This window comes from Scyliorhinus torazame, chromosome 13, assembly GCF_047496885.1.
Source record: "Scyliorhinus torazame isolate Kashiwa2021f chromosome 13, sScyTor2.1, whole genome shotgun sequence".
Taxonomy (NCBI): domain Eukaryota; kingdom Metazoa; phylum Chordata; class Chondrichthyes; order Carcharhiniformes; family Scyliorhinidae; genus Scyliorhinus; species Scyliorhinus torazame.
In genome coordinates, this window is record NC_092719.1 from 111,863,428 (window position 1) to 111,887,353 (window position 23,926).

A 23,926-nucleotide genomic window follows, 5' to 3' on the forward strand; every position below is an offset into this window, starting at 1 on the left:
GTAGAGCGGATGAAGTACTTTTTTAGAGCACACAAGATAGTTCTGGATGAAAAGCAATGGGCCATTCTGCTGACCACGTGTGGGCCAGCAGCCTTTGCCATTATGTGCAGTCTCACTTTTCCGAAGCACCGGACATGAAAACTTTCCAGGAATTGACGGACTTAGTAAAAGAGTACTATGACCCTAAGTCACCTCTGATCCTGCAAAGGTACTGGTTTTACTCAGCTTTCTGAGACACGGGGGAGTCAGTCACTAACGTTTTATCAAGATTAAGGCGATTAGCAGAGATTTGCGAATTTGGCCTGACACGAAATGAGATGCTCTGAGACCAGCTGGTGTGCGGAATAAATAATTTTGCAATACAAAAATGTCTGTTAGCAGAGGCCGAGCTGGATTGTAAACAAGCATTGCAGCTGGCTTTGTCCTTAGAAAAAGCGGCAAGCGGAGCACATGAGTTACAGGGTACTCTGATGGAGGTAGACGCCCACACCAGTGAAACTGAGGTAAGGGACTACCACTGGGGGATAGGCAATTACATAGCCACCCTCAGGAACGATTCGGATACTAAGGAACTCAGGCCCACTCGCAGAATCGCTCCCAAGCAAGGGAAAATTAGGTCCAGACAGACAGCAGCCCTTGCAGCCTTTCGCCCAGCAGGTTATTGTAGTTGTTGCCAGAGATCGGAGCCAGAGAGAAGAAATAGAAGCCCAAAACCAACATTTTGGAGAAGGAGACGTAGGCCGGGTACAGGAGAATGCACACCCTAGAAGCGCCACTTACCTCCGACGAGGAAGAACAAAATAGTGTAACAATGGTTAAATCAAAATCCATTAAATAAACCATAAGGCTGAATATTTACAAAATTAACTCAGCAAATACAACAACAATTATCACAAAACTTCGCACCTCGTTTGCAACACATGGTATCCCGGATGTGTTCATTTCAGACAATAGATCATTTTCACCAGCCAGGAGTTCACAAAATTCATGAAGTCAAATGGCATTCGGCACATAAGGATGGCACCATACCACCTGGCATCAAATGGGTTGGCGGAGAGAGCCGTCCAGACCCTGGGTTGAAAAAACAGTCAGCAGCATCAGTCGACACTAAACTGTTGCGCTGGCTATTCGACGATACGACAACCCTACACGCCACAATGGGAATAGCACCAGCGGAGGTACTATATTCCCAAATTTAGGCGGAAGAGTAGAAAAACACCAAGAGGCCCAATGCAGGGGCAACGACAACACTTGCCGAGAAAGGCAGTTCAACGCAGGTGAAAAGGTATGGGTCAGAAATTATGCGAATGGCCCCACATGGGTGGCAGGAACGGTCAAGGACAGGACCTGTGTCGTATGAGATACGTGTGGGAAAACATGTAATAAAAAAACACCTGGACCAGGTGCGGGCCTCGGACTCAGACCAGCATACCGAGGCCCGTGGAGAGTCCTCCCCGACAGGCTATTCACGCCCCTCTGGCACCACTGGTGAAGACATCAGACTCTGAAATGGACACCAAGGATGATACCGCAGCTGTCCCCCTGCTGCTGGAGGAAGGGGGTAAACCGCCCCTCAGGCGCTCACAACGGGAAAGACTGACGCCTACCCGTTATACCCCCCTCCCCACATCGGAGGCCGAAGTGGAGGATCCGGACCCGGCGCAGAAACAAAGACCACGGGGGCTCCTTGGACTTTGGGGGGGAGGAGGGGTGTAATGACTTAGGCCAGGCCTTTGAGATTGGCCAATTTTAGAATATGAGTTCCCTGATTAGAGGCCCAATCAGGGAACCCATTTCTGTGTATATAACAGGGAGTGTCAGATCCTCTGCACTCCCGGTGTAGACAGCAAGCGGAATGCACCTGGTCGTACTGCTGTTGGTTTTGTAAATAAAAGGAATTCTGGTGAAGGGCCTTCTGCCTCCGTGGACTTATCACACCAGCACCGTTGGGAAACTAACCCTCCCCTCCTCCCACAGATACCAGCCCTGCAAGCAGAGACCAGGCAACCAAAACCTTCCCCACCCCACCAACATGCAAACAAAACTCCTAAGCTCATACTTAACCACCCCTCCCAAAGGTATGAGCTGCAGATATCCCCAGTTGTACCCTTCCATTAATTATTTTAACTCGCAGGGTGGCTCCCACACAGAGTAATATACATGACACCAAAACACCAACCAACTTTAGTCCAACTTTATTAGTTCCAGAAGAGAGAGAGGGGGGAAAAAAAGTGAGAAGCATGAAGAATAAACAACACCTCTCCCTCCAACCCCCAAAATAAAATTTCACATAAAAAGCTACAAACCCGCCCAATAAACACACCATCAAACAAAAGAAATCGCCCACCGCCTCCATACAAGCATCACCCAACCAACACAAAACACAATTATCTCAACCCCAGTCCATTTCTTTGCACAAAGGCTTCAGCTTCCTCTGGAGTCAAGTAATAGTCTCTATTTTCGTAAGTAACACAGAGGTGCGCGGAGGCAAACCACACCAAATCGAATCTTATTACGATACATAGCTGAACTCTTTATCTAAAGCCTTTAACTAAAAGAACAAGGCAGCTAAATCACTGATAACATCCTGTTGACATGCACAACTACAATTGAGTCAGCAAGTGATTGCCAAGCCAATGTGATTATGAAGAATACAAAGCATTCTCAACAGCTTGTGAACTTTGCCTTGGCCTTGTTAAATGCTGCAGTCCTCATTGGCCAGGTCCATTGCAACACCTTGATAAAATCTCACCGCATGACTTCCCATCTACAGTCGTAATGATCCTTTACCCTTTATCCTGGAAGGTGTGGAAGTGCATGATGATTGCACCTGGTGGCTCATCTGCACGGGGCTTCTGCCTTAACGATTGTGGGCTCTATCCAGCTCAGGAGGGGTCACCATGTCCCACTCCCCCACCATCTTCCAAAATAACTGCGACATGAACTTTGTCGGGCTCGGGCCCTCCAGACCCTCCGGCAACCCAACCACCCTCAAGTTCTGTCTTCTAGAGCAATTTTCCAAGTTGTCCACCTTGGTCCTTAATATTTTGTTAATGGCTGTCACACGAGCCATCTCCACCTCCACTTCCAGGGAGCTACCCCCCACCCCTTTCAGTTTCGCACAGTACACCTTCACCAACTCGTCTACTTTAGCCAAAGCTCCTCGAATCAAGGATATCGCGTCCTTAATCCCTTTCTCATGGTCCTCTGAGACCTCCCGGCGTAGTTTCTGAAGCTCCACCACTAAGATGCCTATAAGCATCTCAGCAGTTAGCGGGGTAGACTCTGATACTGCAACAGCCTCTGCCATTTTGTTTCCAAACAAGGCTCTCAAAGCTTCCTAGTTCGATGATAATTCCTTCTTTTTATTTATTTATTTATTTATTTTAAAAAATTTAGAGTACCCAATTTTTTTCCCCCCCCCAAATTACGGGGCAATTTAGCATGGCCAATCCACCTACCCTGCACATCTTTGGGTTGTGGGAGTGAAACCCACGCAAACACAGGGAGAATGTGCAAACTCCACATGGACGGTGACCCAGAGCCGGGATCGAACCTGGGACCTCGGCGCCAGGAGGCAACAGTGCTATCCACTGTTTCCCCATCCGGGAAACACGCCAACGCCGTGCAGCTAAAACTAGAGGGCAAAGGTTTAAGGTAAGGAGGGAGAGATACAAAAGGGTCCAGAAGGGCAATATTTTCACATAAGAGGGTGGTGAGTGTCTGGAATGAGCTGCCAGAGGCAGTAATAGAGGCTGGTACAATTTTGTCTTTTAAAAAGCATTTAGATAGTTATGGGTATAGAGGGATATGGGCCAAATGTGGGCATTTGTAACTAGCTTAGTGGTTAAAAACTGAGTGGACGAAGGGCCTGTTTTCATGCTGTAAACCTCTCTGACGCCATTTCAGAAGGGGCGGCAACTCTAAAATCGGTGTCAAACTGCCGCCGCCCCCAATTTGGGCGTCGGAAGGGCTACCACCTGATTGCTGATTACGATATCCGCGTCGGGCAGCGGAGAATCCCGCCCAACGTGTTCTCAATTTTCTTTATCCCTTCATTGGATGTGGCATTGCTGGCAGGGTCAACAATTGTTGTCTATCCCTATTTTCCCTTGAACTGAGTGGCTTGCTGGCTTGCAAATAAGAGCCAACCAGATTGCGGTGTGTCTGGAGCCACAAGTAGGCCAGACTAGGTAAGGAGGGTAGATTTCCTTCCCTAAAGGACCTTAGTGAATTAGATGAACTTTTACAACAATCTATGATAGTTTTACTGAGACTAGCTTTATATTCCAGATTTATTCATTGAATTTGAAATTCCACCAACTGCCAGGATAGGATTTGAACCAATCTCGCCAGAGCATAGGCCTAGGCCTCTGGATACTAATCCAGTAACATTATCTCCCTTAAATATCTACATTTTGTTTTTCTCTTTCAGTATCGTCTCGAGACTTTCATTGAATCCCGGCAAACTGAATGGACACACGAGCCGTTTAGTGGTAAGAGAGTATTTAACAAAAGTTTTAATTTAAACTTTTCACAGTGACTACCTACAAATAATAATAATATGTTACTGACAAATTAAAAACCAGAATCAAACTTCCTCCCCATGTCTCCGTGGTTTCCTCCAGGTGCTGCGGTTTCCTCCCACAGTCCAAAGGACATGCTAAATTGCCCCTTAGGGTGAGGTTCCAGGGCAGGAGATTGGGCATGGTGGGATGGCCTTTCAAGGGGTTGCTGCAGACTCAATGAGCCAAATGGCCTCTTTCTATACTGTGGGGATTCTATAATTCTATGATCAGTATTCCCAAAGTCATTTCGACCAAAATCAGTGAAAACAATATCAACCACAATCCAATTTGTGCCACACCCTTTGCAGATCTTTATTCATTTACAGGATGTGGGCATCGCTGGTTAGGCAGCATTTATTGCCCATCCCTAGCTGCCCTTCAGAAGGTGGTAGTGAGTTGCTGTCTTGAACTGCTGCAGTCCTTGTGGCGTAGATATACAGTGCTGTTAGGGAGGGAGTTCCAGGATTTTGACCCAGCGACAGTGAAGAAGCGGCAATATATTTCCAAGTCAGGCCGGTGAGTGACTTGGAGGGGAACCTCCAGATGGTGGGGTTCCCAGGTAACTGCTGCTCTTGTCCTTCTAGGTGGTATTAATTGTGGGTTTGGAAGGTGCTGTCTGATGAACCTTGGTGAGTTACTGCAGTGCATCTTGTAGATAGTACACATGGCTGCCACTGTTCGTCGGTGGTGGAGGGTTTGAATGTTTGTGGAAGGGGGAGCAATCAAGCGGGTTGCTTCGTCCTGGATGGTGTCGAGCTTCTTGAGTGTTGTTGGAGCTGCATTCATCCAGGCAAGTGGAGAGTGGTCCATTACACTCCTGTCTTGTGCCTTGTAGATGGTGGACAGGCTTTGCGGGGTTAGGACGTGAGTTACTCGCTGTAGGATTCCTAGCCTTTGACCTGTCCTGGTAGCCACAGTATTCATGTGACTAGTCCAGTTCAGTTTCTGATCAATAGTAACCCCCCAGGATGTTGATTGTGGGGGATTCAGCGATGGTAAAGCCATTGAATGTCAAGGGGCGGTGGTTAGATCCTTTCTTGGTTTTAGCGCTGGGTCTCGGTGACAGTGTTGTGTTCCTCAGTGAGCTGTTGAAAAGCAACTACACAGATTGTGCTATTTGAAGGTTCCTCCAATTCTGGCCTCTAACACATCCTCCACTTCCTTCACTCAACCTTTCGTGTCCATGCCTTCAGCTGTCTAGACCTTGTTCTCTGAAAGCCCCTCGCTAAAATTCTCCGCCTTTCTTCCCTCATTTAAGATGCACCTTAAAACCTACCTTACCTCTCCTGAATCCTTATGTACTTTGTGTCAAAGTTTGTCTGATTACCCCCCCTGTGAAGTGCTTTGGGGTGTTTCAGTACATTAAAGGTGCGATTATTCACGCAAATTATCACCGCGCTTGCAAACAAAGGTTGGTTAGTGAATGGGGGTGTGGTGGGGGAGGGGTCGCAGTCATTGGAGCCTGGTTCAGCAGGTGTTGCTGGGCCTGGGAGGTATGAATGGTGGGAGGATCGATACTGGATGAGGGGTTTGCAAGAGGAAGCGGATGGGGGATTCTGGGAGGGCGGGTTGATGGTAACAAAAAGGATGGAGTGGGCCTGGCCGGATGGGTGGGACCTGGTGTAACAGTGATGGTGGATAGGAGAACGGGGGGTGTGAGACCCCCCCGGTCAGAATGGTGATGTGGAACATGAGGGGGCTAAGGGGGGGGGGGGGGGGGGGCGGCAAAGAGAGTGAGTTTTTGCACATCTGAAGAGTTTAAAAGCCGTTGTGGTGATGCTGCATGAGACCCATCTGAGAGTGAAGGACCAGAAGAGGCTTAGGAAGAGTTGAGTGAGCCAGGATTTTCGTTCGGGTTTGATAGTAGGGCTGGGGTGGGGGGGTGGGGGGGGTGGGGGGGGGGGGGTCGGGGGGGGGGGGATTTGGAGGCTGGTGAAAGTGCTCGGTGGGGGTGGAAAGGTCTCGGACTACTCACAGGTGCTGCCCGATGTAGGTCGTTGACTTTTTTCCGCACTGGAGGCCAGTCCTCCTGATCACACTCTCACCGCTCACAGCCACCTCCCCCTTGTCCCAAGCAGCACAGGCTTCCCTGTGGCTGACGTTCTGGAACCCTCGGGGGAACAGGACATCCCTCCTCGGCGCCATTATTGCGAGCTAACTGGGGTTGGCTAAGCAAGTGCTGCTTAAATGGTGCACCGACCTTCTGTTTTTAAAAAACAATTTGGAGTACCCAATTATTTATTTCCAATTAAGGGGCAATTTAGCGTGGCCAATCCACCTATCCTGCACATCTTTGGGTTGTGGGGGTGAGACCCACGCAGACACGAGGAGAACGTGCAAACTCTACACGGACAGTGACCCGGGGTTGGGATTCGAACCCGGGTCCTCAGCGCAGTTGCTCCGACCTTGTTATCGGGGAGCTGGCGAGCGCGTTCCTGGTGAATCAGTTGGTGAGCCTTCATTTGCGGCAAGAAGCCCGTGGGGTCTCATTAAGTGGACCAATTATCGTTGTCTAGCGTTTGCCAGCCTCGCGGGGCCGAGCGCTGGGAAGCTCACAACAATTCCCGCTCGCTACCACACTTAGAAATCTTTCCGGAGGATCACACCCAGCGAGTCGGGGTTGCAGGCGCTGGCAATGGTGCCGCTCCCGTTGGCCCCAGGGAGGTTTTCAGTGAGTCCCGTGATGGTGACCACACCACAGATTTGGAGGCAGTTTTGGCAGCATTTTAGGTTGGGGGCAGGATTGAGGGGAAGCAGATCGGGGAAATCATGGATTTGAACTGGGGAGGATGGATGCACGGGGGGGTGGTATGGGTGGGGGCGGGGTTTAATATGGGGGCTGGGTTTGTTATTGTTTTTAAATGTGAAAGTATTGAAAATGTGGAATAGAAATACTTAAAAATAAATAAATTCAAATTTAAAAAAAAATGTATTTTGATACATGTTAAATTATTATCGGTATTGTTTTAAATTGATTTTCTTTCTATTCAACTGGATGCCAGTGTCCTGCCTCCAATTGTCAGAAAGCATTGTTTGGCCTACAGGTGGGAACAGGATTACCCCTGTCTGGAGGGTGGGAAGGAGGTGGCGGATGATTTAGGCAGGCATTCTAGTTGGGACACAGGGAGGGATGCTCCCACAGCCAGGCCTAAACTCCGCCTAAGATAGCCTCAATGCAATGCATCACCAAAAGACAATGCAGCACTCCTGCAGTACTGAAAGCTGTTGGCTTAGATTGTGCACACAAGCTTCAACATATTCATTGAAACATAGAAAATAGGAGGATGCCATTCGGCCCTTCGAGCCTGCTCTGCTATTCATTATAATCATGGCTGATCATCCAATACAATTGACTAATCCCGCTTTCCCCACCCATATCCTTTGATCCCCTTTGCCCTAAGTGCTATATCTAACTACTTCTTGAAAACATACAATGTTTTGGCCTCAGCTATTTCTTGTGGTAATGAATTCCACAAGCTCTCTGGGTGGAGAAATGTTTCCTGATCTCTGTCCTAAATGGTCTACCCGTATCCTCAAGCTGTGACCCCTGGTTCTGGACACCCCCAACATCGGGAACATCCTTCTTGCATCTACCCTGCCTAGTCCTGTTAGAATTTTATAGGTTTTTGAGATTCCCCCTCATTCTCCTGAAGTCCAACGAATTTAATCCTAATCGACTCAATCTCTCCCCATACATGCATCCCGCCATCCCAGAGTCAATCTGGTAAACCTTCACTGCACTCCCTCTAAAACAAGAACATCCTTCATTCTGAGGTAACATTGCTACCAATGTGCCCAGACTGATGCTGTAGGCCCAGACGAAATGGGGCAGGTGGAGATAAAGAGACCCTGAGCCATTTTATGAATGATTTACCTCACACATTTGCTTGATTTTGACATGTGATTAAGAGTTGTAAAATGTTTCCTTTGCAGGTCAGCCTGTCGACAGTGTCGCCTGTGGATCTCCTCCCCTTCCCTGGGATGTCGTTGTTGAGATACCACCAATGTTTCAGGATTCTATAAAGAAAGTTCCGGTTCCTCACACGGCAGCAGTCAAGGTAATTGTTGCAGATTTGCCCAAAGATTGCCAGTAAATCCAGGCAATCAATAGTCCTTCTGGGATTATCACTTTTCTCACTGTGATGTCAAAACAAACACCAAGATTACAGTGATAAATGTGAATCACAAATATTAAAGAAATAATTTATATTAGAAAGTTATTTTTTTACACTCGGGGTGTCCTCCTCCCCACCTATTCTATCCTAATCCAGTATAACCTAAGTGCTCTTGTTTGCCCCATTTTAACCTAATCTAGTCCAGTTTTACTACAGCCTGTCAGAATCTATCCTATCCTGATGTATTTGGTTCTCTTCCATCTTATTCAAATTTCTCCTTCACTATTTTGTAATGACTTTACTGTAGATACAGTATACTTTGTATTAAAGTTATCTTTATACTATGGTAGATTATATTATTCAACTGATCCCAAACCTTTTCAGTCTCTAGTTCTACACCAGTCTGTCCAGCTCTGGTCCAGTCTGCCCAGTCCTGGACCAGGCTACCCAATCAGGGACTGGGCTGTCCAGTCTGGAACCGGGTTGCCCAGTCCAGGACCAGGCTACCCAGTCTGCCCAGTCCTCCTTTGTCCAGTTCTAGTCCACACTATCCAGTTCTGATCCAGACTATTGTTATGACACCCTGGGGAAGTGCACTGTCAACTCCAGCCCCACCGACCCAACATAAGTGAATTAACCAGCACTTTGTGTATTTTCCTGAGATCTTTAACCCTTGACTGCTCCAATGAGCTACAGGCACCAGATCGATGAGTAAAACATTAAAAAACTGTTTATTTATAACAAGAATAAAAAATGAACATTTACTCAAAATAATGGAGCAGTGGTCTACTCGTCTAACTATTCCCAAAACTCTACCCAGACACACACAGGACAGACACACGGGGGGTGGGTCCAAAAATAACCGGGATTAAGAGGTATGATTTAGGGTGGTTAACACTGCTGCCTCACGGGACCGAGGACCCGAGTTCAATCCTAGCCCTGTGCCACCGTCCGTTTGAAATTTGCACAGTCTCCCTGTGGCTGTGTGGGTCTCGCCCCACAACCCAAAAGATGTGCAGGATAGGTGAATTGGAAAATCTAATTATAAAACAAATCTTCTAATGGTGGTCTTCAACCAGAACCTGCAAGCTGTAGGAGTCCCTCTGAAAAGTCACTTTCACTTTTAACAATCAGGGTCATCACACTGAGAATTCTCCCTCTGAGGTCTGTGCTATTCTAGCCTGCGGCCACCAGATGAACTATCAGCCTCACTGAATTAAAACTACAGTCGCAAAAGACGTGCTTGTTCGGTAATTTGCACATTCTGAATTCTCCCTCTGTGTACTCGAACAGGCGCTGGAGTGTGGCGACTAGGGGATTGTCACAGTAACTTCATTGCAGTGTTAATGTAAGCCTACTTGTGACACCAATAAAGATTATTATACTTATTAGTATTATTATTCTGAGCATAAGGGTTTTAAGTGGGCCTTGTTCTGAACCCTCAGGAAGAATCCAACAGAGGAGAGAGGATTTGTAGCACCGGCTTCACAGTTCTTAATCAGGATAGTAATGCCCACTTGCACACAGCTCCTCTGATAGGCTTCTCCTACTCCTATTTTCTATGTTTCATAGCTAGCTGGTGGCATTTAAATCTCAGGCCTTTCAAACCGAGTTTTTACACTTTCACCAATTCAACAACCTGGCTGGAGACATTTAAGGCAGACGTTACTTCCCCAAGCAGGTGAGAGCATTGAGGGAGAACTAGGGAATAGGGACAGTGTGGCTCTGGGTGAGAGCATTGAGGGAGAACTAGGGAATAGGGACAGTGTGGCTCTAGGTGAGAGCATTGAGGGAGAACTAGGGAATAGGGACAGTGTGGCTCTAGGTGAGAGCATTGAGGGAGAACTAGGGAATAGGGACAGTGTGGCTCTAGGTGAGAGCATTGAGGGAGAACTAGGGAATAGGGACAGTGTGGCTCTAGGTGAGAGCATTGAGGGAGAACTAGGGAATAGGGACAGTGTGGCTCTAGGTGAGAGCATTGAGGGAGAACTAGGGAATAGGGACAGTGTGGCTCTAGGTGAGAGCATTGAGGGAGAACTAGGGAATAGGGACAGTGTGGCTCTAGGTGAGAGCATTGAGGGAGAACTAGGGAATAGGGACAGTGTGGCTCTAGGTGAGAGCATTGAGGGAGAACTAGGGAATAGGGACAGTGTGGCTCTAGGTGAGAGCATTGAGGGAGAACTAGGGAATAGGGACAGTGTGGCTCTAGGTGAGAGCATTGAGGGAGAACTAGGGAATAGGGACAGTGTGGCTCTGAGGCAGCGCAGACAGGGAGAAGTTGCTGAACACAGCGGGTCTGGTGGCCTGAAGTGCGTATGTTTTAATGCAAGAAGTATTACGGGTAAGGCAGATGAACTTAGAGCTTGGATTAGTACTTGGAACTATGATATTGTTGCCATTACAGAGACCTGGTTGAGGGAAGGGCAGGATTGGCAGCTAAACGTTCCAGGATTTAGATGTTTCAGGCGGGATAGAGGGGGATGTAAAAGGGGAGGCGGAGTTGCGCTACTGGTTCGGGAGAATATCACAGCTGTACTGCGAGAGGACACCTCCGAGGGCAGTGAGGCTATATGGGTAGAGATCAGGAATAAGAAGGGTGCAGTCACAATGTTGGGGGTTTACTACAGGCCTCCCAACAGCCAGCGGGAGATAGAGGAGCAGATAGGTAGACAGATTTTGGAAAAGAGTAAAAACAACAGTGTTATGGTGATGGGAGACTTCAACTTCCCCAATATTGACTGGGACTCACTTAGTGCCAGGGGCTTAGACGGGGCGGAGTTTGTAAGCAGCATCCAGGAGGGCTTCTTAAAACAATATGTAGACAGTCCAACTAGGGAAGGGGCGGTACTGGACCTGGTATTGGGGAATGAGCCCGGCCAGGTGGTAGATGTTTCAGTAGGGGAGCATTTCGGTAACAGTGACCACAATTCAGTAAGTTTTAAACTACTGGTGGACAAGGATAAGAGTGGTCCTAGGACGAATGTGCTAAATTGGGGGAAGGCTAATTATAACAATATTAGGCGGGAACTGAAGAACATAGATTGGGGGCGGATGTTTGAGGGCAAATCAACATCTGACTTGTGGGAGGCTTTCAAGTGGCAGTTGAAAGGAATTCAGGACCGGCATGTTCCTGTGAGGAAGAAGGATAAATACGGCAATTTTCGGGAACCTTGGATGACGAGAGATATTGTAGGCCTCGTCAAAAAGAAAAAGGAGGCATTTATCAGGGCTAAAAGGCTGGGAACAGACGAAGCCTGCGTGGAATATAAGGAAAGTAGGAAGGAACTTAAGCAAGGAGTCAGGAGGGCTAGAAGGGGTCACGAAAAGTCATTGGCAAATAGGGTTAAGGAAAATCCCAAGGCTTTTTACACGTACATAAAAAGCAAAAGGGTAGCCAGGGAAAGGGTTGGCCCACTGAAGGATAGGCAAGGGAATCTATGTGTGGAGCCAGAGGAAATGGGCGAGGTACTAAATGAATACTTTGCATCAGTATTCACCAAAGAGAAGGAATTGGTAGATGTTGAGTCTGGAGAAGGGTGTGTAGATAGCCTGGGGTCACATTGAGATCCAAAAAGAAGAGGTGTTGGACTTCTTGAAAAATATTCAGGTAGATAAGTCCCCAGGGCCTGATGGGATCTACCCCAGAATACTGAAGAAGGCTGGAGAGGAAATTGCTGAGGCTTTGATTGAAATCTTTGGATCCTCGCTGTCTTCGGGGGATGTCCCGGAGGACTGGAGAATAGCCAATGTTGTTCCTCTGTTTAAGAAGGGTAGCAAGGATAATCCCGGGAACTACAGGCCGGTGAGCCTTACTTCAGTGGTAGGGAAATTACTGGAGAGAATTCTTCGAGACAGGATCTACTCCCATTTGGAAGCAAATGGACGTATTAGTGAGAGGCAGCACGGTTTTGTGAAGGGGAGGTCGTGTCTCACTAACTTGATAGAGTTTTTCGAGGAGGTCACTAAGGTGATTGATGCAGGTAGGGCAGTGGATGTTGTCTATATGGACTTCAGTAAGGCCTTTGACAAGGTCCCTCATGGTAGACTAGTACAGAAGGTGAGGTCACACGGGATCAGGGGTGAGCTGGCAAGGTGGATACAGAACTGGCTAGGCCATAGAAGGCAGAGAGTAGCAATGGAAGGATGCTTTTCTAATTGGAGGGCTGTGACCAGTGGTGTTCCACAGGGATCAGTGCTGGGGCCTTTGCTCTTTGTAGTATATATAAATGATTTGGAGGAAAATGTAACTGGTCTGATTAGTAAGTTTGCAGACGACACAAAGGTTGGTGGAATTGCGGATAGCGATGAGGACTGTCGGAGGATACAGCAGGATTTAGATTGTTTGGAGACTTGGGCGGAGAGATGGCAGATGGAGTTTAATCCGGACAAATGTGAGGTAATGCATTTTGGAAGGTCTAATGCAGGTAGGGAATATACGGTGAATGGTAGAACCCTCAAGAGTATTGAAAGTCAAAGAGATCTAGGAGTACAGGTCCACAGGTCACTGAAAGGGGCAACACAGGTGGAGAAGGTAGTCAAGAAGGCATACGGCATGCTTGCCTTCATTGGCCGGGGCATTGAGTATAAGAATTGGCAAGTCATGTTGCAGCTGTATAGAACCTTAATTAGGCCACACTTGGAGTATAGTGTTCAATTCTGGTCGCCACACTACCAGAAGGATGTGGAGGCTTTAGAGAGGGTGCAGAAGAGATTTACCAGAATGTTGCCTGGTATGGAGGGCATTAGCTATGAGGAGCGGTTGAATAAACTCGGTTTGTTCTCACTGGAACAAAGGAGGTTGAGGGGAGACCTGATAAAGGTATACAAAATTATGAGGGGCATAGACAGAGTGGATAGTCAGAGGCTTTTCCCCAGGGTAGAGGGGTCAATTACTAGGGGGCATAGGTTTAAGGTGAGAGGGGCAAGGTTTAGAGTAGATGTACGAGGCAAGTTTTTTACGCAGAGGGTAGTGGGTGCCTGGAACTCGCTACCGGAGGAGGTGGTGGAAGCAGGGACGATAGTGACATTTAAGGGGCATCTTGACAAATACATGAATAGGATGGGAATAGAGGGATACGGACCCAGGAAGTGTAGAAGATTGTAGTTTAGTCGGGCAGCATGGTCGGCACGGGCTTGGAGGGCCGAAGGGCCTGTTCCTGTGCTGTACATTTCTTTGTTCTTTGTTCTTTGTGTGCTGCTTCCTAGGACTTCACAGAACTGAGAACAAAAATGGAACTGGCCTGGATTTTCCAGAATCTTCCAGCAACACCCTGACAAGCTCATCCAATCACAAATGAGAACAGAAGATGTCCCACATTCTCAGAGACACCCATTGGCTGCTTGCCAAGTCCATCAGAATGACATCACCACTATGCCACAGAGCAACAGACCAGGGCTGTTTTCTGTTTAATCAGAGTCTGCAGGTTGTAAAGCAAAACTGCAATGTTGCAGGGGGTAAAAAGAGAAACACGAAAGAGACAAGGAAGTAAGAAGTTCCTTATACTATCCTGTTCTGGTCCAGCTCTGGCCCAGACTGTCCTGCCTGACCATTTTAGGTCCAGATATCCAATCTGCCCAGTTCTGGTCCGGACTGTGCAGTTTTAATCAACCCTGAATAGGGGAACTGACTCATCAAAGAATGAGAATAAAGTTGAAGTTGGGTTTGTGGAGATTTGCTCTCTGTGAGATTAGGTTAATTCGATTAATTATGTTTTGTTTCAGCGTTGCCACAAGTGCAAGGGCAGAGGGAAATATCGGTGTTCACACTGCAGTGGAAAAGGAAAGGTGGGTCATGGATTGTATGGTTTAATCCTGCAGCATGCCTGTGTGATAGCACTGACTATCTTCAAAATTCTTTATTCCTTTTCTCCCCATCACATCTGAAGGTTCTAATTCTGGGGTCGGGCTACAGTTCTACTGGTGCCAGCACCTTGAAGTTTACCTGTTTAGCTGTGAGCAGACTATTTGGCTGCAGTGGCCTCACAAACTAGCTCAATTCTGTCATCCTACCAGCAGGGAGCTGATGGATGACAATGTATGATTAGGATTACTTGGAAATTACCCCGATCCTCACCACAACCCCCCACCCTCTGTAGCTCAGAGATGGGTTGAAGCCACCCTTGTTCAGATTAACTAAATCTGGCACATTTCATTTTGTCAGGATCCTAAATGAGAACCCAACTATTTTCAATTTGTAAAAATGTGAGGAAATGTTACTGCACCGCAAGAGTGTTAACACTAACCATAGGTATCTTTTATGTTAAAACAACCTTTAATTTAAGCACATAATTAAACACATTAGCAACAAAAAATAGCTTTACAGTTAACAGTTAGAACAGTTCTTAAGTAAAAGCAAAAAACTTTAACTTATTCCCTGTACTTGCTACTGTATATTCTAATTAAGCAAACCAATATAGTTCAAATACCACTTATAAATAAAGTCATCAGTCAGGTTTACTTGCTTTTCTCTATGCAGAGCCCTTGGAGAAAACATTTCAGGAGCAAACCGAAAGACACTTCTTGTCAAATTAAAATCCTATGGCAATCTGAAACTACAGACAGACCTGGCTCCTCCCCTTAATTACATCATCTGTATCCAAAGCTTAAGGCATTCTTCTGTCTCCTCAAACAAGATGTCCCATGATTTAGTTAGCAGAACACTCTCCCTGCAAAATCAAGGATTACCTCACTTTTATGACACCTTAACACAGCTTCCGCAGACATACTGGCTATATTCATTTTGAACCAGGTTTTTTTAAATAACATGAACTGAAACAAATATAAAACATAACCATTTCTTACATTCATTACAATATCTCAACACCTCACTGGGAAAGGCATTTCAGGCTTTGTGTGGGGAACAAGCTTTCTCTATTATGGGCTTGTCCAAGCTATTGGCGTAGTCCAAGACTTGAAGTGTAGTGGTTATGCAACTGGGCTGGTATTCCAGAGTTTTGAGCTAATAATCCAGTCAGCACAGAAGTTCTAATCTTACTGTCGCAGTTTGGGATTTTAAATTCATTTTAACAATTCTGGAGATCAAAAGCTGGTGTCAGTGTAAGACTGTGACGATGTGAACTGTCGTGACGACCCAACTCGTGAGCTAATATCCTTTAGGGAATGAAATCTTCTGTCCTTGGCCAGTCTGGCTACATATGCCTCAGTCCTGCAGCTGTTAACCCTTAACAGCACTCATGTGGCGGGCTAACACAGCTGCATTCTGGGAATGAAAACAACAAGTTATTTTGATCAATGTGGAATTTCACTTGCATCGAAGATCCAACTTCTTAAGAGTATTTCTGTTGTAACATAAGTGTTTGACAAATGGAGAGTGATTTGAAAAGTAAATGAGAGTACTAACTGGTAGGTGTAGAGGGGGGCTTGGCAGACATTGGATACACGCAGTATGCAGAGCCAAGTTCCTGATGGGGAGATATAAATATATGAGTGGGGGATTCAATATTGGATAAAGCTGGACTTTAAAAGCAGCTCACATGTAAATTCATAAGGCAGCTCATGACCTCGGATTATCTCAAAGCACTTTACAGCCAGTTTTTAAAATGTTGTCTGTCAGGAACCCAGTAGCACATTCATGCACAGCAAGATCCCAGAAACAGCAATGTGATCACCAATTTTTGTGATCTTGGCTGAAGGATAAATATCTGTAGAATGCCTACAGTGCAGGAGGAGGCCATTCGGCCCGTCAAGTTTGCCCCCCCCCCCCCCCCCCCCCCCCGTTGCCGGCCTCAAACAGGTTTTGGAACAGGCCGACAAACTGCTCCCAGGTATCCAGGAAGTCTTCCTCCGACCCTCGGATGGCGTACTTAATCTTCTCCAGGTGGAGAATTTCCAAAAGGTCAGCAAGCCAGTCTGCAGCTGTGGGTGGTGTTGCTGATCGCCAGCCGAGCAGGATTCTCCGGCGTGCGATTAGGGAAGCGAAAGCAAGGGCGTTGGCCCCCTTCCCCTTGTGTAACTCTGGCTGTTCCGATACCCCGAAGACTGCCACTATCGGGCATGGCTTCACTGGACATTGCCTCGGAAAAGGCTACCCAGAACCCAGCAAGTTTGGGACAAGCCCAGAACATGTGGGTGTGGTTGGCCGGGCCCCTCTGGCACCGCTCACATTTGTCCTTCACTCCCCACACATTGATCAAGGCCAATCCACCTAACCTGCACATCTTTGGACTATGGGAGGAAACTGGAGCACCCGGAGGAAACCCACGCAGACACGGGGAGAATGTGCAGATTCCACACATTCACCCAAGGCTGGAATCTAACTCGGGTTCCTTGTGCAGTGAGGCAGCAGTGCTAACCACTGTGTTTCTCAAATTGTGCCATGGTGCTTTTACATCGACCTGGGGTCATTTTAACCACATTCGCCAGGCAGGGCACCAACAGGGTTGGGTGGGCTGTTCAGTATTACTCTTCACAAAATTCAACTCATTGGTTTCAGTTTTCTGATAGGCAGGTTCGGTTAAAATGACCAATATCCCCACCCCAGGCCCCTTCTCCACCCTGCCCTCCTGCCCCCCATCCCTCCACTGCAGACTGAGAATACGGGCTGGGGCCTGTACTTTGCTGTGCAGCCTGAGAGTGAGTTGATTGTTGAGTAGGGGTGTATTGAGCCACATCCATTCTCTGGATAACTTTGGGGGGGGGGCGCTCTGTCAGGTAAATGATTTTGATGGACTTGTCGAGCACAAGTGTTTTATTTTGAATGCAGCTAAAATGCCTGTCGTGTGGAAGTCGAGGGATAGTACACGGAAATAAGAGGTGCATCCAGTGTGGAGGGAGAGGAATGAGAAGGTAAATACAAACAGTGCCACATGAATTCCGTTCAACCTTTGCTTTCTGACCAACTGAACAAAGGAGTCATTTTGTGAAAGTGGTTTGCAGTGTGGGCAGAAGGGCCTGGTACCATTGGCTGCAGAATCTCCGGCTTAAAGAGAAGGTTCGGGCAGGGTCCCTACCCCACATAATATCACAATCCAGTGAGATCTGTGGAAAATACTGCTTTGTGGATTTGGGGAGGAAACAGGACGTGTGTGCGATGGCACTCACTGTTGAGCAGCTCATCCAATCACACTGCTCTGGGCTTGCCCTCGAGCAGTAACTGAGAACTCAGCCAACCATTACCAGCCAGCTGGGACAAAATCTTAAAATTGGAGCTAGGTTAAAGGTCAGAAAACATAGCATCAGCCAAATGATAGTGAAAATCTGAAACTCCCTGCCCCAAAAAGCAGAAGGGTTATGAAAATTGGTGGGTAAATGGAATTCAGATACAAATCAACTGTGATCTGATTAAATAGTGGAGCAAGCTTGAGTGACTGAATGGTCTCCTCCGGTTCCAGTATTCTTAAAACAATGTATATGAAGGGCACTGAGGAAAGAGCAGGGAGTGGGTCTAATTAGATAGCTCTTTGTAAGAGCCAGTATTCTTATCTGATGGGCCAAATAATCTCCTGTGTGTAGCACCATGAATCTGCCTGCTGTGCACCAGTCTCGCTCAGGGACATGTTAACATTTAACGTTAACAATTGGATTTTGTGCAACTGTTGTCGGCCATTTACTGCTGGTTCTTCCAAAATCTAGCCCCAGGAAATAAACAAGGCCTATTGGTCCCAAAGCACATCAAGTACTATGTATAGATGCAGCGCAGCTTGTTTAATAGATAACATCCTGATTATCAAATGTTTGGAGAAAGAATTGTGTTTGCTCCAGGTAACATCAGTGTCATATTATGCTTAGGTGCGGCCCTTGCCTAGGCCGAGGCACTCGGACTTGCCATATCTGCAAAACCAGTGGCCAGTTGCTATTCTACATTCAACTGACAGTAAAATGGTAAGTACCAGGTTTATACAGTATAATGCGTACCTATTGTCCTTATCTGGAGGTATTAAAGCAGGCTTGTCCAATGTGCGGCCAAAGACTTACTGAAAAAAAACTAATCATAAATCTTGCAGCACAGAAGGAGACCATTCTGCTTTTGAAAGAGCTATCCAGTTAATCGTACCCCCGATCCCTGCCCTCCCTTAGCTTACCCCATAGTCCCCGCCCTCCCTGAGCTTATCCCAGTCACCCTCTTTCTCCCAGACCTGATCCCAGAGTCACCCCCTCCCTCCCTGAACTTCTCCCATAGTCCCTCCCCCCCACCCTCCCTGAGCTTCTCCCATAGTCCCCCCACCCTCACTGAGCTTATCCCACAGTCACCCCCGCCCTCCCAGAGTTTCCCCCATAGTCCCCCCCACCCACCCTGAGTTTATCCCACAGTCACCCCTGCCCTCCCAGAGTTTCCCCCATAGTCCTCCCCACTCCCTGAGCTTCCCCCATAGTCCTGCAGATTGTTCAGATTCCAATTGCCTTATGGAAGTTATTGACTGCAAATTCCAGGTCATAGTAAATCACTAAAATAATCGCTCTAAAAAAAACCTTTACCCACACTCCGGGTTTGTTTACCAATTATCTTAGCTCCATGTCTTCCTGTCAGTAGAAACAGTTTTTCCCTCTCTACTCTATCAAAAACCTGTTAAATTTACTCTCTGGAGAATCCTTATTGCCCAGTTAGCAGAAGCTACCATTAATAAAAATGCAAAAGGAAAGCAATAAAATCACACAAAATACTTCATGCAAATATTGATGTGTACCATTTTACCTCCATACCTGAGCATGGATTAAAAGTTAAATTTCTATGAGAACATTTAAAATTAAACTTGCCTCCTGTGTCTTTTGAGTTCTATGATTGAGGTTTGTACATATGGGCCTGTGTTAAAAACCTATGTTCAAAGCCTCAGCTTGAGGTTGATTTGTTTCTCAAAATGCGATCAACTGAAGGTAGTTACCAGATTTTAGAATGTGTTCGTCTGTGTGTGCACAATTGCACGATTTCTAAGCTTGACTCAGCAGCCAAAAAGCTTTTGCCGCAGACCTTTGAGTTCCTTTGCTTTTCCAAATTAATTGAAAACCAGCTCGCCACTGAATTTTAATAGTCTTTTTGATTTAAGTTTCAAATCTGACCACAATCAAATGCACTATTTTACTTCACAAAGCGAACCGTGCTCATAGTGTGAGGAGTGACAGTAACATCTTCTGCACTGTAAATTCTATGAATTCTATCATGTGTTTACACTGAGAGATTGTAAAAAATCATTTATTGAAAATGTATTTTTCTCAATTTTGAAACTTTTTCTTCCAGCTGAGTTTGTTTTTCCAATGTACTCTGAAAATAAACCAATGGGTGAATTATTTATTAACCGCACTTCCTTCCACACCCAATAGTATCTGGAGTTTTTTCTGAAGAAGTGGGTCTGATTTTAATCCAATGCTGTACATGTATTCACATTTGATCATGGACTAAAATATCCTTTGTCAGAGGAGCGATTGAGAGCCCAATAGTTTTCTACCGGCAAGTTGAGCCTGACCATGCGACCTCCCAATTCAACGGAATTAAGAATAAAGTTGAATTTTTCTCCCAAATGTTTTCTGTGTCCAAAGTAATAACTCCTGACTGAGAGTTTGACATTCTTAGTATGTTCATACATCTTTGAAAGTTGCCACTCAAGTGGATAGAGCTGTGAAGAAGGCCTATGGTGTGCTCGCGTTCATTAACAGAGGGATTGAATTTAAGAGCCGTGAGGTGATGATGCAGCTGTACAAAACTTTGGTAAGGCCACATTTGGAGTACTGTGTACAGTTCTGGTCGCCTCATTTTAGGAAGGATGTGGAAGCTCTGGAAAAGGTGCAAAGAAGATTTACCAGGATGTTGCCTGGAATGGAGAGTAGGTCTTACGAGGAAAGGTTGAGGGTGCTAGGCCTTTTCTCATTAGAGCGGAGAAGGATGAGGGGCGACTTGATAGAGGTTTATAAGATGATCAGGGGAATAGATAGAGTAGACAGTCAGAGACTTTTTCCCCAGGTGGAACACACCATTACAAGGGGACATAAATTTAAGGTGAAAGGTGGAAGATATAGGAGGGATATCAGAGGTAGGTTCTTTACCCAGAGAGTAGTGGGGGCATGGAATGCACTGCCTGTGGAAGTAGTTGAGTCGGAAACATTAGTGACCTTCAAGCAGCTGTTGGATAGGTACATGGATTATGGGAAAATGATATAGTGTAGATTTATTTGTTCTTAAGGGCAGCACGGTAGCATTGTGGATAGCACAATTGCTTCACAGATCCATGGTCCCAGGTTCGATTCCGGCTTGGGTCATTGTCTGTGCGGAGTCTGCACGTCCTCCCCGTGTCTGCGTGGGTTTCCTCCGGGTGCTCCGGTTTCCTCCCACAGTCCAAAGATGTGCGGGTTAGGTGAATTGGCCAATGATAAATTGCCCTTAATGTCCAAATTGCCCTTGGTGTTGGGTGGAGGTGTTGAGTTTGGGTCGGGTGCTCTTTCCAAGAGCTGGTGCAGACTCAGGGGGCCGAATGGCCTCCTTCTGCACTGTAGATTCAATGATAATCTATGATTAATCTAGGACAAAGGTTCGGCACAACATCGTGGGCCGAAGGGCCTGTTCTGTGCTGTATTTTCTATGTTCTATGTTCTATGCGGCCCCCAAAGGCAGTTTTCAAATGCTGGTCGAACAGGCGAGTTTGAATGGAATAATCAGGAGAGAGCTGCTCCTCCAATCACCTCCTGACAGCAGAAAATGTGTGCGAGAAACAATCTGTGATTAGAGGAGTAGCAAACACCACCAGTGGTGAGTTCGGGGCCGGATATGCCTTCAATAAGCACACGACGAGTGATGAATGTAACTGAGGCTTTAATACACTAAACAGCAAGCCTCCTGGCCTCTGACACCTATAGCTATGTACTGCAGGATAGGGCATCTGGGGGCTCATTGAGCTTCCCCGGGCGATACAAGATATCATAGCTATAGGTGGAAAGCTCGATCCTCCACCTCAGAATCTTGTCATTCTTGATCTTGCCCCGCTGTGTGTTATTGAACATGAAGGCCACCGACCATTGATCAGTGAGGAGAGTGAATCGCCTGCTGGCCAGATAATGCCTCCAATGTCTCACAGCTTCTATGATGGCTTGGGCTTGCTTTTCGACGGAGGAGTGTCGAATTTCGGAGGCTTGGAGGGTACGGGAGAAGAAAGCCACGGGCCTGCCCGCCTGGTTGAGTGTAGCGGCCAGAGCAAAGTCAGACGCATCGCTCTCCACCTGGAATGGGATGGACACGTCCACAGCGTGCATCGCGGCTTTGGCAATATCTGCTTTGATGCGGTTGAAGGCCAGTCGGGCCTCAGCCGTCAGGGGAAAAACGGTGGATTTGATCCATGGACGGGCTTTGTCCGCATAATTGGGGACCCACTGGGCGTAGTACGAGAAGAACCCCAGGCATCTCTTCAGGGCTTTGGGGGAGGGGGAGTACCAGGTCGGGGTTGGGCCCTAGGACTCCGTGCTCCATGACGTAGCCGAGGATGGCTAGGCGGGTTGTGCGGAAGACGCATCTTTCTCTATTTTGGTGAGGTTCTTGAGTTTAGCGGTGTGGAGGAAGTGCCGGAGGTTTTTGTCATGGTCCTGCTGGTCATGGCCGCAGATGGTGACACTGTCTAAGTACGGGAACGTGGCCCGCAGCCCGTACTGGTCAACCATTCGGTCCATTTCTCTTTGGAAGACTGAGACCCCATTGGTGACGCCAAAGGGGACCCTGAGGAAGTGGTAGAGGCGGCCATCTGCCTCGAAGGCAGTGTATTGGCGGTCCTCCGGGCGGATAGGGAGCTGGTGGTACGTGGACTTCAAGTCAACCGTGGAGAAGACTTGATACTGCGCAATCTGATTGACCATGTCAGATATGCGGGGGAGGGGGTACGCATCGAGCTGCGTGTACCGGATGATGGTCTGGCTGTAATCGATGACCATCCAGTGCCATCTCCCCAGTCTTGATGACCACCATTTGGCCTCTCCAGGGGCTGTTACTGGCCTCAATGATCCCCTCTCGTAGGAGTCGCTGGACCTCCGACCTGATAAAGGCCCTGTCCTGGGCACTGTATTGCCTGCTCCTGGTAGCGACAGGTTCACAGTCCGGGGTGAAATTTGCGAAGAGGGAGGGTGGGGCGACCTTAAGGGTCGCGGGGCTACAGACAGTGAGGGGGGGGCAGGGGTCCGCCGAACTTTAAAGTAAGGCTCTGGAGGTGGCACTGTAAGTCGAGCCCCAGTAATAGGGCAGCGCAGAGATGGGGAAGCACGTAGAGTTTAAAGTTAGTGTACTCTACGCCTTGTACATTAAGGGTCGCGACACAGTACCCCCGGATTTCTACTGCGTGGGATCCGGAAGCCAGGGAGATTTTCTGGGTCGTGGGTAGGATTGGGAGGGAGCAGCGTCTTACCGTGTCTGGGTGTATGAAGCCGTCCTGGCTCCCGGAGTCAAAAAGGCAGGCCGTCTCGTGCCCGTTGATTCGGACGGTCATCGTGGACTTCGCAAGGCGGTGCGGCCGGGACTGGTCGAGTGTGACGGAGGCAAGCGTCGGAAGGCGGTCGGTAGGCCGGTCGGAGGTAGCGGCGGCCAGCGTACGGTCGGGTGAACTGGGCTCCTGGGAGGCTGCGGGGTGGTCCCAAGATGGCGGCTTCCATGGGTCGCGCATGACGGGTGGCAGCGGCAATGGCGTCCAATGTCGGTTGGAGGACGCGTTAAAGATGGTGGCCCCCATGGGTCGCACGTGGTGGCCGAAATTGGAGATGGCAGCGAAGTTGGGGGTGCCCACGGGTCGCACATGGCGGGTGGGGCGGCAGCTGGGGGCTGCCCCGACAGGCAGCGCTACTGGGGCCGACAAGTTTTAGGGGGAGATCGGGCCTGGCCATCTTTTGCAAAGTGGCCCTTCTTCCCTCAGCCGTTGCAAATTGCGTTCCGTGCCGGTCAGCGTCGTCTGGGGTGATTACTCTGGCCGCAGAAGTAGCACCTCGGGCCTCCGGCATTGATAGGCTGCTGCGCGGCGCAGGCTTGCACCGCACTCGGGTCGGTTGATGGCTGCGCCCACGAGGGTACCGCACGGTCGGAGGTGTAGGCCTCCATCTTCTGAGGCCACCTCCAGCGAGTTGGAGAGTTGTACTGTCTCTGGGAGGCCGAGTGTCCCCCCTTCTAATAATCGCTGACGGATATAGTTAGAGTTCATGCCCGCGACATAAGCCCAGGCAGGGACAACACAACACAATATAATGCAATACCGTGGTTTACCACAGGGCCCAGAGAGCGCATGTGCCCTGAGGGCCGGGAGAGGGATGTGAGGGGGAGAGGGATACTGG

The 23,926-nt window shown here is 47.9% G+C and overlaps 1 protein-coding gene across 1 annotated transcript in view; it reads left to right on the forward strand.

Annotated features, from left to right (window-relative positions):
* Positions 1-23,926, forward strand: part of LOC140388235 (protein SSUH2 homolog) — a 70,421-nt gene that overhangs the window by 22,430 nt on the left and 24,065 nt on the right. Inside the window, exons 5-9 of the mRNA XM_072472058.1 lie at positions 4,436-4,496; positions 8,502-8,626; positions 14,405-14,467; positions 17,406-17,488; positions 18,431-18,523. Of these exons, the coding sequence (XP_072328159.1) occupies positions 4,436-4,496; positions 8,502-8,626; positions 14,405-14,467; positions 17,406-17,488; positions 18,431-18,523 (425 nt within the window). The remainder of the gene's footprint in view (positions 1-4,435; positions 4,497-8,501; positions 8,627-14,404; positions 14,468-17,405; positions 17,489-18,430; positions 18,524-23,926) is intronic.